General features: G+C 37.6%; 3 protein-coding genes across 6 annotated transcripts in view; 2 read left to right on the top strand and 1 right to left on the bottom strand.

Annotated features, from left to right (window-relative positions):
* Positions 1-5581, top strand: part of LOC122315567 (protein TIC236, chloroplastic) — a 32361-nt gene extending 26780 nt beyond the window's left edge. For both annotated transcript variants that reach the window (XM_043131547.1, XM_043131548.1), the window contains exons 18-24: positions 402-1226; positions 1366-1646; positions 1973-2235; positions 3005-3243; positions 3361-3552; positions 4506-4778; positions 5223-5581. In XM_043131547.1, coding sequence (XP_042987481.1) covers positions 402-1226; positions 1366-1646; positions 1973-2235; positions 3005-3243; positions 3361-3552; positions 4506-4778; positions 5223-5369 — 2220 coding nt within the window. In that variant the 3' untranslated portion in view covers positions 5370-5581. The remainder of the gene's footprint in view (positions 1-401; positions 1227-1365; positions 1647-1972; positions 2236-3004; positions 3244-3360; positions 3553-4505; positions 4779-5222) is intronic.
* A 416-nt stretch (positions 5582-5997) lies between these two features.
* On the bottom strand, positions 5998-9728 carry LOC122315569 (psbP domain-containing protein 5, chloroplastic-like). 3 transcript variants are annotated; one of them, XM_043131550.1, is made up of 12 exons: positions 9527-9724; positions 9267-9433; positions 9026-9134; positions 8853-8902; positions 8582-8649; positions 8398-8496; positions 7877-7936; positions 7579-7638; positions 7438-7492; positions 7000-7049; positions 6250-6344; positions 5998-6139 (listed from the first exon to the last, which is right to left on the bottom strand). In XM_043131550.1, exons 1-12 carry the CDS (start codon positions 9604-9606, stop codon positions 6106-6108), a joined length of 927 nt encoding a protein of 308 aa, XP_042987484.1. In that variant the 5' UTR covers positions 9607-9724; the 3' UTR covers positions 5998-6105. The 3 variants fall into 3 exon arrangements, 2 of the variants coding, with proteins under 2 accessions (XP_042987484.1, XP_042987485.1); XM_043131551.1 differs by lacking the exon at positions 5998-6139 and having other exon boundaries at positions 6172-6344; positions 9527-9723; XR_006244056.1 differs by lacking the exons at positions 5998-6139; positions 6250-6344; positions 7000-7049 and adding an exon at positions 8109-8256 and having other exon boundaries at positions 9527-9728.
* A 249-nt stretch (positions 9729-9977) lies between these two features.
* LOC122317206 (pentatricopeptide repeat-containing protein At1g12775, mitochondrial-like) lies at positions 9978-13752 on the top strand. The gene is made up of 3 exons (XM_043134169.1): positions 9978-12815; positions 12907-13069; positions 13150-13752. Exon 1 carries the CDS (start codon positions 10467-10469, stop codon positions 12681-12683), a length of 2217 nt encoding a protein of 738 aa, XP_042990103.1. The 5' UTR covers positions 9978-10466; the 3' UTR covers positions 12684-12815; positions 12907-13069; positions 13150-13752.
* Positions 13753-13789: the final 37 nt, after the last annotated feature.

Below are 13789 nucleotides of genomic sequence, written 5' to 3' on the forward strand. Positions count from 1 at the left end.
ATATCTTTATTTGCTTGTTCAAATGTCATAGATGTATTTGTTGAAAGAAGTGAATGGTTAAAAATGTAGTCTGCCAAAATTACATTACCATCTGGACCACAAGATGTTGTGTGCGTAAAAAACCTGTGTTTGGAATTATGATGTTTCATTTTACGTCTCATTTTACAACCAATGTAAATATTACTTTTGAAAACAGAGCAGTTTTTAGTCATAGTTATACTTATCTAACTTGGAGGAAAAATAAGTCTTTTATTTCTTTACTCGACTTTTTGGCAGTCGTGATGATTTATACTTTCTGGAGAAGACAATTGTCATTTCATCACTCCCATTAATGTTCTTGGGACTTCTTCACTTCCAATTTTGTCGTCTGATAATGTATTTATTATTATTTTTATTGTCAGGCTGAATTTGACTTTCATGGGGAGGACTGGGAATGGGGAACCTACAAAACTCAGCGTGTTTTGGCAGTTGGTGCATACAGCAACGATGATGGTTTGCGCCTTGACAGACTTTTTATCCAGAAGGATAATGCCACCATCCATGCTGATGGGACTTTGTTAGGGCCGAAAACCAACCTTCATTTTGCTGTGCTAAATTTTCCTGTGAGTCTAGTCCCTACGCTGGTTCAGGTCATTGAATCTTCAGCTACTGATGCTGTCCGCTCGTTGCGGCAATTATTAGCACCGATTAGGGGTATATTGCACATGGAAGGAGATCTCAGAGGCAGTCTTGCAAAACCTGAATGTGACGTGCAGGTAAGGCTCCTTGACGGTGCCATTGGGGGCATTGATCTTGGACGAGCTGAAATTGTTGCTTCCCTAACCTCAACTAGTCGTTTTCTATTCAATGCAAAATTTGAACCTATCATTCAAGATGGCCACGTACACATTCAAGGAAGTGTCCCTGTCACTTTCGTTCCAAATAATATTCTACTGGAAGAAGATATTGAAACAGATAAAGGAGGAGCAGCTTGGTTCCCCGGTTGGCTGAAAGAAAGGGGTCTGGGTTCTGCTGATGAAGCCAGTGACAATAAAGTTTCTAGAGATAGAAATGAAGAAGGTTGGGATACTCAATTAGCAGAAAGCCTGAAAGGTCTAAACTGGAACATTTTAGATGTTGGAGAAGTTAGAGTTGATGCAGATATTAAAGATGGGGGTATGATGTTGTTAACAGCTTTGTCTCCTTATGCTAACTGGCTTCATGGCAATGCTGAAATTATGCTCCAGGTGAGCAAAGTCATGCATTCTGTAAGGGCTTATCTTTAACTTTAAGCTTATACCTGCAAAAAATGGTAAAATTTCACCTTAAAAAGTAATTAATCCGTGCCTTACTTTCCTAAGGTTTGTGATATGTTCCAATAAATAGGTCAGAGGTACGGTTGAACAGCCAGTACTCGATGGATCTGCTTCATTCCACAGGGCATCTATATCATCACCAGTACTCCGAAAACCACTCACAAACTTTGGTGGCACTGTCCATGTGAAATCAAATAGACTATGTATCACTTCATTGGATAGTAGGGTGAGCAGAAGGGGAAAGATTTTTCTGAAAGGGAATCTGCCCCTCAGAACCAGTGAAGCATCCCTTGGTGATAAAATTGACCTGAAATGTGAAGTCCTGGAAGTTCGGGCAAAGAATATACTTAGGTTTGTAATTGCAATTTCTCACATAAAGATATTCACTGAGCATATGTTCCACCTCATTGATGGCAACTTAATTGTGGGCATACATGTGCATGGTCCCTCTGTTCATGTTTCACATTTGATAATGTTGCTCCTTTCTATATATTGGTTTTTGTTTTGTGATCACCATCCAAAATATAAACAAAGTATCTGTTGTCTATCATGTTGTTTATTTATTCATTTCTTTTGAGCTTATAATCCATAGATATTTTTTTAAAAATAAAATTTCTTAACTTCTTTCCCCTGCTTTGCCTTGCACATGCTAAACTCACTTCCAACTAAAACTACAGTGGTCAGCTTGACACTCAGATGCAAATAACTGGCTCTATATTGGAACCAAATATTTCTGGAATTCTAAAATTGAGCCATGGAGAAGCATATCTGCCACATGATAAGGGCAGTGGAGCTGCTCATTCTAATAGATTGGCATCAAACCAGTCCCAGATTCCTAGCAGTGGCGTCAAATTCAATCATGCAGTTGCTTCAAGATATGTTTCACGGTTTTTCAGTTCAGAACCTGCTACTTCAAGGGCCAAATTCACCCAATTCCCAGGTGGTGCACTAGTATATCATAAGTTTCAATGTGATATGTAGAACTTTTACATCAATGATCTTGCACTGAACTCATGAGTTTAATGCTTTATTCCATGGGCTGCTTAATCGTGCCTCAAGTTTTTGCAAATAGCCTACGCTATACTTGTCCGTTCTGTTTGTTCATTGTCCTAACTTGTAACTAGGTGTTCTCGCTTGTATGCTTGTGTACTTGGCTGTGCCTATTTACTTGATCAATAAAATTTTATTTTACTTGTCAAAAAGAAAATTGTTTGTTCCCTGACCCACCTCACCACCTTTTTAAAATGATATCTGTTTGCTGCTTCGTATGAAATTGGGCTTTTGATTGTAATTTTACCAAAGTAAATTGAAATGTGAGAAGTTTATATTTAAAAGTTACCCAAGTTAAACCTATATATATTTCAGTTCTTGTGTGTTCTTTCATTCACATTTGTGCTTAATCTATGGATATGAAATAAAAATAGCAGTAGGGTTTGAAATGCTGTTTTTGTGAGAAGATTATTATTATTATTATTATTATTATTATTATTATTATTTTGGGTTTTGAATTAATACATATAAAGTAATCAACATTATTTACTTATGCCACTGTGTGTTTCGGTTTTTTCCTTGTACGAGGAAAGACTATCCATGCTGTGGCATATAGAATAATATAGGCATAAATATCTACCTATCAAAAAAGTTATCAACATTCTATGTCGTTATTTAGCAAAAGCTGTTTTGCTTACGTTGTTCCCGCACCTTGGCAGTTAAATCAGCTGGAACTGAAAAGGAAATGGAGCAAGTGCACGCCAAACCAAATTTAGATATCCGCCTCAGTGATTTAAAGCTTGTTCTAGGACCAGAACTGAGGATAATTTACCCTTTGATTCTTAATTTTGCTGTCAGTGGAGAGCTTGAGCTAAATGGCCTGGCTCATCCCAAATTGATAAAACCTAAAGGTATTCTAACATTTGAAAATGGTGACGTGAATCTTGTGGCAACTCAGGTGAGCCCCATGTTAACTTTGTAGTGTAGATTTTCTTGTGCACTGATTGTTATCTTAGTGTTTCTATAGTCTGGGTCTTGTTTTGTTGAAATGTGATGTTGGCCTATTCAAATTCAGGTGAGGCTTAAGCGAGAGCATCTGAATGTAGCAAAATTCGAGCCTGAGTATGGGCTAGATCCAATGCTTGATTTAGCTTTGGTTGGATCTGAATGGCAATTCAGAATTCAAAGTCGGGCCAGCAATTGGCAAGACAAACTGGTAGTGACCTCAACACGATCCGTGGAACAGGATGCCCTTTCACCTACTGAGGTAGCATCTGATACTTTGGTTGGTTGTGAATTTGCAGTTTCCTTCCATTTATGTTAAACAATCAGCCTTTTCTGGCTTTAAAACCCTTTCTCCCACAGATTATTTCATGCCACACTACACATGCACTTATATAAAGTGTTCCCAATATGGCGTAAAAAACAAAAGAAAAACAAACCTATAGAAAAACCCAAAACAAAAGAAAAACATACGGGACATTTTTTAGTACACGATAAGAAATTTATTGATAATTGAAGAGTTTCCATTCATGTACACGGAATATACAAGATTAAAAAAAGCTAGGCAGATAAAGAGAACAATAATCCGGAAACTAAAAACAAAAAACAAAATTGAGCTTAGCCAGTCTTTTCACAATTCTCTAAGTTTCGATCTTTCTTTTCTCTCCGTTAGCACCACATTATGCATGACAGGATCAGCTTCCATAAAAAAGTATCCCTCTCAGAACTAGAAAACTTCCTTTTCCAACTTGACAAAAGACCCACCACTATATATGGCATGATTCATTCGAGCCCAAATAAGCCAAAAATTGTGTTCCACAGAGCACTAGCTATCTTAGAGTGAAGTAGTAAATAATCCATCGTTCCCCATTCCTCAGGCACATACAGCACCAATCGACAAGCATAATATCTAAAATGTTATGGCCAACGATGAACAATAGAGGAAAAATGAAAGATCTAGTCATACACTACCACCAACATATCATCAGGCTAGATTTTCAAAATTTCTCATGTTTTGGAAGTTTTCTTTGGGGATGCAAAAACGTACTTAAATTTGGTGGGGTGTGCCTCTGTGTGTGCGTGCACGCATGTGCAAATTTTTCTTTTTGCAATTGGAGAATCCATTCACCTTGTGGTTTTTTTTTTTTTTTTTTTTTTTTTTTTTTCATGTACTATATCTACATGATTTGATCTCATAAATCTTATCAATTCTCACAGGCTGCTAGAGTCTTTGAGAGCCAATTGGCGGAGTCCATATTGGAAGGTGATGGCCAGCTGGCACTTGAAAAGCTTGCGACTGCAACACTTGAAACATTAATGCCAAGAATTGAAGGAAAAGGAGAATTTGGCCAGGCTAGGTGGAGAATAGTATATGCGCCACAGATCCCTAGTTTGCTCTCTTTTGATCCGACAGTTGATCCTCTCAAATCTCTGGCCAATAATATTTCATTCGGGACTGAGGTTGAAGTCCAGCTAGGGAAACGCCTTCAGGTTATCTTGAAACTGTTTCAATTTGCACAGTTTATGAATGATGTTTCTTAAGTAGTTTTCTTGTGAAAAACGTAAGTCAGTTGAGTTGGATTATTGGTAATTAAGGGGAATAGAATAAAAATATTAGATTATCATCAAGTTGAAGAAGCCCTCTTTTCCATTCAAGTATTGTAGGTACTTTTCCATTCAAGTATTGTAGGTACTGATAAAGACCCTCACTTTTTACATCTTAACCAAATAGTTGCATTTTGAATCTTGCTATCGGGTATTTGTCCAACAAAACAACTGTAATGGGACAAAAAGAAACCTTGATTTGGTTCGGAACAGCTCAAGAATGAAGTGTTTTGTGGTCCTAAGGTGTTTTATATGGTATTTGTTGTTGAATTTGTATAGCGCCTTTTATACCATCCATTATATTGTCTTATCTTTCTTTCCCCGTCTTAGGTCTCCATTGTTAGGCAGATGAAAGACTCAGAGATGGCAATGCAGTGGACCTTGATCTACCAGCTTACAAGCCGATTGCGAGTGCTCCTACAATCCCCCCCATCCGAACGCCTTCTTTTTGAATATTCTACCACATCACAAGATTAACACCCCGGTCATGTTCTCTCATCTCTCTCTCTCTATCTCTCTTCAAAGTATAGCTTTTCTTAATAGATATTGTTCTTGGCTCAAAGAACTTGTTCATATTTAGTTAGGAATGCTGCTTTGTACAGAATTCGACAGCAAAGCAATATTGATTTGATTGAACTTCTGGGCAAATAAAAAATTTCTTCCTGCAGTTACAGGTAATTACAAAATCAGTCGTCCTTTTCTTCAAATTAAGTCGCCTGTTTGCAAGTCTTTTCTACAGTAACCCAACATGTGAACAATGTTTAGGTTTTGAAAAAGTGTTTACGTTTGATAAAAATAAAATATTTAAAAAAAAAAAAAAAAAAACTATTAACTTTTACTGAATAATTGAAGAAAATCGACCCCAAAAAAAAAGGTTGTAAGTTTCTGTCTCGTTTGCATTGGCGGGATGGTTTGCATAAATCATCTTACATTGAGAGAACATATGAAAGAAGTAATAAGGTCGACGTAGACAATGTCACATTAGTACCTGATATTTCGTTAATATTTGACTTTGGCATTTGAAAATCGACTTAGGCTTGAATTTCATTCCTAAGAGATATAAAATTATAATTTTATCCTGGTCCTGGGAAAATGCTATTCATAATATTGAGAACATGCCATATTAATTGGGTCACGGCCAGAAGACTTAACAATGTCGTCCTTCCATCTACAGTCGGGATTAGCAAAAGGCATTTGTAACACGATTGTCATCTCACATGGCATACACAGCCCATCGACAAGACAACCTTGTTTAGAAACGAAATTAGGAGACCATAAATTAAAATGACAAAAAAAATGAACCTCAACCAAATATCAATGATCAAAAGTATATCAATCAAAATTATAAATAGTTCACCAAAATCTCCACGGATCCTTGTAAGGAGGTACATAGTTTTCTGTGGGAGGATTAAGGCGAAAAGATGCCACTGTTTTCTCCAAGAAAGGCCCCATCTGCATTACGTTAAAGTCAATTTTAATTTAATTATTCAAGATAGATCCCAGAGACTGAGGGTATATGTACAACATTATCTTCAACAGAAAGGTTTCAATTGTCATCAAAATTAATATACTGCAATATCAATTTCTCTTAATTTCTGAGGTCTAAACACTCCCAAAATTGAGAATACCCTGTACATAGTATCATATATATTCCCTAGGGGCCAGGGCAAACTTGTTGAGTAATGTAGTCTCATTGAAAGACTCCCCCTAAGTGTTATTGATCTCATCAACATAATGTGTGTGATGTGTACATGCCCACACGTGATTGTTTGTGTGCGTGTGAGAGAGAGAGAGAGAGGGAGAGAGTGTCACCTTGTTCCACGCTTGCCAAGGATTAAAGCATTTAACAGATATGAGGTAGGGTGGTTGGTAAATGTGAGTGTGAAAAAGGTCAAGTCTTACATTAGAAAGATGTCACAAGTGATCAACACAAACACAATTAGATCCAAACGTATAGGCTAAAACTTTGGGTTGAATGATATCTTAATAAGTTATATTATGGTCTCATTGCATAGGTACAATGGATAGCGATTATAATGCTAACATTGTATGTGTGAAATTTATACATATGTGCCTACATATGTGTGTGTCCGAGAGAGAGAGTTACCTTATTCCACTGCTTGCCAAGGGTTGAAGCATTCAGAGAATACAAATAACCTGCAATTCAGTGTTTGAAAAAGGCCAGTGAAAAAATTTTCAAGTGCAAGAATTAAAATCACAAGCATAAGACCAAGATCCTGGAGTACAGCGAGTACATCTGCCATGCTGAATAAATCAGCCTACCCTTCGAATCTGACAAAAAATAACCATACAGAAGACATCCATGCACAAACTTATTTTTCCCTCCAATTGAAATTGGATATGAGCAAGTTCATAAATGACTCAGATTTTTTCTCTTTAATGAATTTAATCACTACAATGCTTTCAAGTGCTTGATATATGTACTTCAAGAAAGCTTCAAGAGCAGGATCAGCAAAGACAGCTAAAAAAACTGCAACATGCACGCTACTTCCGTACAAAAGACTGAGAAATAACACGGTCATACCATCTCGTTCAGCTGATGACGCAACATAATGTCGATAAAGATTTGGTTCTTGAGCCTGCAAATTTGATAGAAGCATTGAAAAACCAGACAGCATGTATCTATTTTTGCATTGAAATTGCCACTGAAGCTATAATCACTTACAATTTTGGTAGGTGATTTGCGAACAAGGTACTCATAGTACCAGTATGGCTCCCCATCAATCTGGAACAAGCAACTGTGATCAAGTTCTACATATAAAAATTAGGTCGCAAAAACATGCACACATGCATGTGCATGTTTGATTGGGTGCATGAATGTATCCTATACGTATAAAAGTACGTAAAATAGATACGATGATGCTTTTGGCCATGGAGTTTTTACTTACGTTAAGGTCAATAACGGATGAATAAAAGAAGTAACAATAACAGATGAATAAAAGAAGTAAAGTTTGAGAAGTTACTTCACTAGAATGTGCATCAAGAACTGAGCTCTCAGCCATGCGCTGACTTGAGGTGACTCGCTGCAAAGTATAGTGGCAAGTTTCTTCAAATTAGAATTGCTTTTAGAAGGGAATACTACAGCAGAATCACCAATGCAATGAACAATCTCCCTTATTGTTCTTTTCATCCAGCCAATAAAACTTGTAAGCAGTGCGTGTGTGTGTTTACCTCGTGATTTTTACAGCATTTTACCTTTGATATCTTGAAACACCTTGTTATGCATGCACATACCGTCAGGCCCATAGTCAATTAGCATGTAATTCCTTTTCGAGTTGGCAGGTCGGTAATCTCTCATCTCTAAGGTTTTGAGTCCTATTTGATATTTGGTACAAAATGTAGCCTAGTAAATGCGTCCAAAAAAACAGAAGTTGACCCATAAAACTTCAAGGTTTATAATGGTTCTCAACAAAGTAGTAAACCCACCAAATAATCTTCCTAAAACAGAAGATCTAGTACATATGACACAGGCAGAGTCATTTACCAAAGCAGACTTGTCAGACAAAACAGAGTCAGCAACGTCTTTTGCAGTCCATGTCCTCTTGTCCTTTGTTTTTATAAACTGTGAATTTGGGGGACCTATCTGAACCAAAAGATAAAAACATAAACCTTGAGAAGAAATCGAAAGGGATTCGGCTAAGAAAGTACATCCTTATTTCATAAGTTACCGAGACAGATATGATGAGGTTATCAATAATATCAACACGCTCTGACACAATGCGCAGGCGGGCATCAGCTGTTTCACAATCAAAACAATATCCGGTTAGTACCACATGGGTGGTCTTCATTGCTTCATCTTATTCTGTATTAGTGATTGTAAAACAGTTCCCGAGTGATCCAAAAAGTCCAATTGCACGGCGCCAGGTGAAATTTGGACATTGGAGCTGCTGCAGAATGATTATCATCAATCCTAATGCAGAGTAAGATAGCCAAACTTACGAGATAGTGGTGCAGCTGACGAATAGCGTTCTGGCTTCCTAGATTCCACCCTTTAACATACATTTAAAAGAGTCAGGTTCCTGTAAATCAAATAATGAATGACATGTATATATATATTTTTTTTTTGAATGAACAACGTATAAAATTATAATCTTTTTATGTAGAAGACCTACCATTTGAAGAGGAACTTTTTAGATGGCAACTCAACTGGGTACAAATAAGAATATGCATTTATATCATCGACCAGTGAAACCATTTTCAACTCCTCCTCTGCATGAGAACCTGCAAGAGAACAGAGCAAATTTCGAGGATTAAGCAGTATTTCTCGACGTATACAAAACGGCCAATAACAAACAGAACCAGTCTTGAATAAAATAAGAAATAAAGAGCCGGTTAAGTGGAAACTAAGTGTACCTAAAGACGGGAAAACTAAAGATAATGAATAAGAGAGACTGAAGAGCACCAAATCCCGTCTGGAGAACCCATTTTCCGTAGTGGATTCTGAATTATCACACCCACAAATCTGGAGTTTCTCGCGTATTCTACATTTCTTGTGGTCGAGCGTAGCTCTGGTCTGGTTTCTGATTGCCAACACAGAAACGTTTAACACACACAAAAGCATGCACTTTACTACATACATGCATCCACACCAGTAACTCAGGGAAAGAAAGTACCTGAAACAGAGGTGGTGTGGAAGAAAAGGGTGGTTGGTTGCGAAGAGAGAAGGAGAAGGAGAGAGAAAACCCATTGTCATGGAATCCTCTCTTTTTTCTTTCTGGTAACTTTGTCAGCTCATCCACTAGGATTGCGCAGGGGAGGAGCAAGAGCAAGAGCACCCTCCTAGTTTTCGCACTTGCTCAGACCGTGGAGATATATGGTAGATAGCTTTGGTTTTCTCTGCAGTTCGTCTGTTTTAGTTCTCTGCAGTTTGTCTGTTTCAGTATAATAAATAAATAAATTTATTATATAAATAAGATAAATGATATTTCAGTATAAATACAAAAAATATATATATATATTGAAAATGAATTCAATATTTTTTTTTTTTTTTTTTTTTGAAGTGTGACATTTTCACTAACTATCTAAATAATTCAATTTCCAAGCCCGTCGGCCCAATCTTGCGTGATCGTAGACAAGGCGTAGGTCCGCCCCACCGGATTAACCCTTACCTTTTCAGGGTGGCCCGAATACAAGGTGTCGAACTCTTGACCTGCTAATCTCAACGACGCCGTTGTTTCATCTAAAACCTCACCTTGAAGGCTCTTGACATCTTGTTCTTCAATGGCGGCATCCTAGGGCTTATCTACCCTACATGTCCGAAGATATAATTTCCATTCTCCCATGGAAAATTTTCGTGGCTCCTCTTGGTTGCCGAGAAGAGGTAACGAAAAGAGAGATAAGTTTTCATTTTTTACACTTAGCTGAATGAAAATTCAAAATCTCTACACACATAACTGTCCCTAATCCAACTCTCAGGATTAGGTTAGGATATTTTCTCGTTCAGATTTTCGTTTAAGAAATCGATGCAATGAATTGAAGGCTTTTTGGAACTTTCGTTTCTTTTCTTTTCAGTGCTTTTCTCTGCGACCAAACGAAATCCATAAATTTCACTACATGCAGTTCCACTGCAATCCGTTTATCCATATAGCTTCTTTCTGCTATTTTGGTTCCAAAGCTCTACTTCTGCTTTGCATTGCAATGCTGCTTTGTATAATTCCTACTGTTAGTTATCCGCACAGAATTTGCAGATTTGTTCATTTCTTCGTGAATTTTTCTTCGTCCTGTGCTCTTAGAACTGTAGATTTTATTGAAGATAGAAAAACCCATGACAGTGATTACATCGAGTTACATCGTAGAATGCAGAATTATGCCACGTCAGGCTACTTTAGAAAAGCTCTGGAAATTTTGACTTCCATGAGAAATGTACCTGGGAAACCTACCGTGTATGATTGCAATGCTCTGATGTACTGCTATTTGAAATCACGAAACGAATTGTTGGAAGGGTTGGTTGAGGTATATATTGGGATGAAAAGATTTGGGCCGCCCCCTAATGCCATAACCTTCAATATGCTTCTTAATAGGATGTTATCTCTTGGTAAGTTGAAAGACGCATTGTTTATTGCCAAAGAGATGTGTGGAAGTGGGTTTAAACCGTCATTTACATCATTATCAAAATTTTTGAAAAAATCACTTAAGTTGGGGAGTTTGGATTGTTCACTTGGTGTGTTTCAGTTAATGGTGAAGTTGGAATATTTGCCAACCGAACCTGTTTTGAACTTGTTGGTTTCTCTGCTCACCAAAGCTGGGATGATTGGTGAGGCATGTTCAGTGTTATCTGTTCTCCTGGGTAAGGGTTATTTTTGTAGTGTACATAGTTATAATCTTATTCTATGGGCTTTGTGTAAGTCTGGTCAGAGCAGTAGAGCTTTGGAATTATTTTGTTTGATGAATAAGAAGGGTAACGTACAGAATGTATGCTCTTACACTGCTTTAATGTATGGCTTTGGTAGAGAAGATTTAGGAGAAGACCTTTTTCATTGTTTAAATGTGATGCAAATTGATGGTTTTAAGGCAAATATCAGGACATACACTGTCCTAATTAAGTTTCTTTGTGAGGCTGGGAGGATTGGGGAGGCATTTGCCTACTTGGGTAGGATGGAAAGGGAAGGATGTGATCCAGATATGATTACATATAATGTAATTCTCCGTGAACTTTGCCACCAAGATAGAGTTGGAGAGATTTGTGAGCTCATTCAGGTGATTGACAGAAAGGGATTTTCACCCAATCCACACACATATGCTGCCTTGGCTGGAGGCATGTTAAAAGCAGGCAAAATAGGGGTTGCTCACAAAATATTGCTTGATGTGATTTCAAGGAACTGTACACTGGATGTTGCTGTATATAATATATACTTCCATTATTTATGTTGTGAGAATAGGTCAAGAGAGGCGTTATCTCTGTTGAAGAGTATGACAGAAGGTGGTTTTATTCCAAGTAATGTGTCTTATAACACAATTCTGAAAGGTTTTTGTAGAGAGAATAGCACTGAAGAAGCTTTGGAGCTCTTGGATCGTTTTGAGTGGGAAATTAATGGACCAGATGTAGTTTCCTTCAATACTATTTTGTCTGCAGCATGCAAACAGGAAAACTCTTCTTTGATTAAGAGGATATTGTTTCGTATGGAGTATGAAGGGGTTGAGCTTAATGTTGTTAGTTTAACTTGCTTGATTCAGTATTTCTGTACAGTGGGAAGATTTTCAGAATGGTTGAATGTAATGGACTACATGATCTGTAAAGGCCAAACTCCAACTATAATCACTTTTAATATGCTAATGGACAAACTCTGCAAGAGTGGGTTACTAGGAACTGCCCTCCGGATTTTTAAATATCTTAAGAACTCCGGGTATGTTCTTGATACGACTTCATATAATATTCTTATTCATGCTTCCATAAGGGAGGATCTTAACATGCTGGTGGACCAATTGTTTAAGGAAATGTATACCCAAGGGCTAAACCCAGATGCCTATACCTATGGGTCCATCATTTATGGTCTTTGTAGAGAAGGGAATATATCAATTGCTCTCCAGATGATGGATCAGATGCGAGAGAATGGACTTACTCCAAGTATTGCAATTTACAGTACCCTATTGAAAGCAATGCTCCAAAGAGGTAAGGTTTGTGGCTTCATCTCGTTATTGAAAACTATGGTAATCGAAGGTTGTCAACCTAATGAGGCAACGCTTGGAATTCTGAACCAAGCAATTTCAAAAGGTTGGATGAAGAAATATCCTGAAATCAGGAAGCTCCTAGGGATTGTGATTATGAGATAATTTCAAGGAAGAGACTCGGCATGTTATGAAGAAATATCCTGAAATCAGGAAGCTTCTAGGGATTGTGATTATGAGATAATTTCAATACTCTCACATTATCTGAATTTCCAAGAAGATCAAACCTTTAATCAGGTATGCAGGATACTTCATCCATATGTTTTTTATGATGTAGGGATTTTCATCGTGTTACTTTTTAAAATGTTTAATTGTTTTACGTTTTTAGAGTTTTGAGAATAAAACCGATGGACCGGTTTATAAAGTTCACATTCACATGCCAAAGAAACCGCCACCTGTGGAGAGCAAGCTTGCTGTGTAGCCTTGCGGTGCTGTACTCTGGTTCAACAAGCAAAATGAAGATTTCAAGGACTGGTTGATGCCAATAATGGGTATGTGTTTTCTTCTAAATCTGTTTCCATCCATGTCTTTCTTCCGTATTCAACTGATAGAGCTTGGTCTGACATCACAGGGTATGCCATAATTACAAACGAAACGACAAGTGCCAGAAACAGAGATGCTGACCATAGATACGAAGCCTTGATGGAAAAAAACAGCTCCCAGCAGACCTGGTGTTTGTGAGTGATGAGAAACTCCATGATGTATACAAAAGATATGTCAACGACGTAATTGTGAGCCAAAGAGTGTCGTTAGACTGGGGACTGGGAGGGAACACGGGTAGTCTCACCATAATCTCACCACGCTGATGGCCCTAATCGATCAATTCCAGTGAACTGGCATTGTAAGCGCTGGTTTTGAGCTTGTCGTTGACAGATAGGGAATGTGGATAGTAAAAGTGCCTGGTAACGGGTGATTCAAGGATAAAATTTAAGCTAGCTAAACTTCCCACGAGTTGGCCCGAGCAAAGAGCAGCACTTGAGCGTTCTGCCCAAGATATCAACAATGGCTTTTGAACGCTCGGAGAGATGCTGGCATACCGAGGAATGAATGATCAGCTGCCTAATTAAATAGCTCTCCTCTTTGTCGCGTTAACAAGGAAAAAAGATAATATTATGACTCTCAAATATGTCATTAAATGTTTTCACTTATATATTTTTATTTTATTTTTCCGTAATGATTAACGTTATTTAAAAATGCTTTTAAAACAAAAC

The sequence above is a fragment of the Carya illinoinensis genome, chromosome 7 (genome assembly GCF_018687715.1).
Source record: "Carya illinoinensis cultivar Pawnee chromosome 7, C.illinoinensisPawnee_v1, whole genome shotgun sequence".
In the NCBI taxonomy this organism is placed as follows: Eukaryota; Viridiplantae; Streptophyta; class Magnoliopsida; order Fagales; family Juglandaceae; genus Carya; species Carya illinoinensis.

Excerpts from the sequence above, each read along its gene's own strand:
- LOC122315569 (XM_043131550.1), bottom strand. The coding sequence starts at position 9,606 with ATGACAATGGGTTTTCTCTCTCCTTCTCCTTCTCTCTTCGCAACCAAC. Across the intron at positions 8,650-8,852 it reads GTCAGCTGCACCACTATCTC|CTGATGCCCGCCTGCGCATT; the intron begins GTAAGTTTGGCT and ends ATTGTGAAACAG. Across the intron at positions 6,140-6,249 it reads AAGGATCCGTGGAGATTTTG|GTTGTCTTGTCGATGGGCTG; the intron begins GTGAACTATTTA and ends TTTCTAAACAAG.
- LOC122317206 (XM_043134169.1), top strand. The coding sequence starts at position 10,467 with ATGCAGTTCCACTGCAATCCGTTTATCCATATAGCTTCTTTCTGCTAT.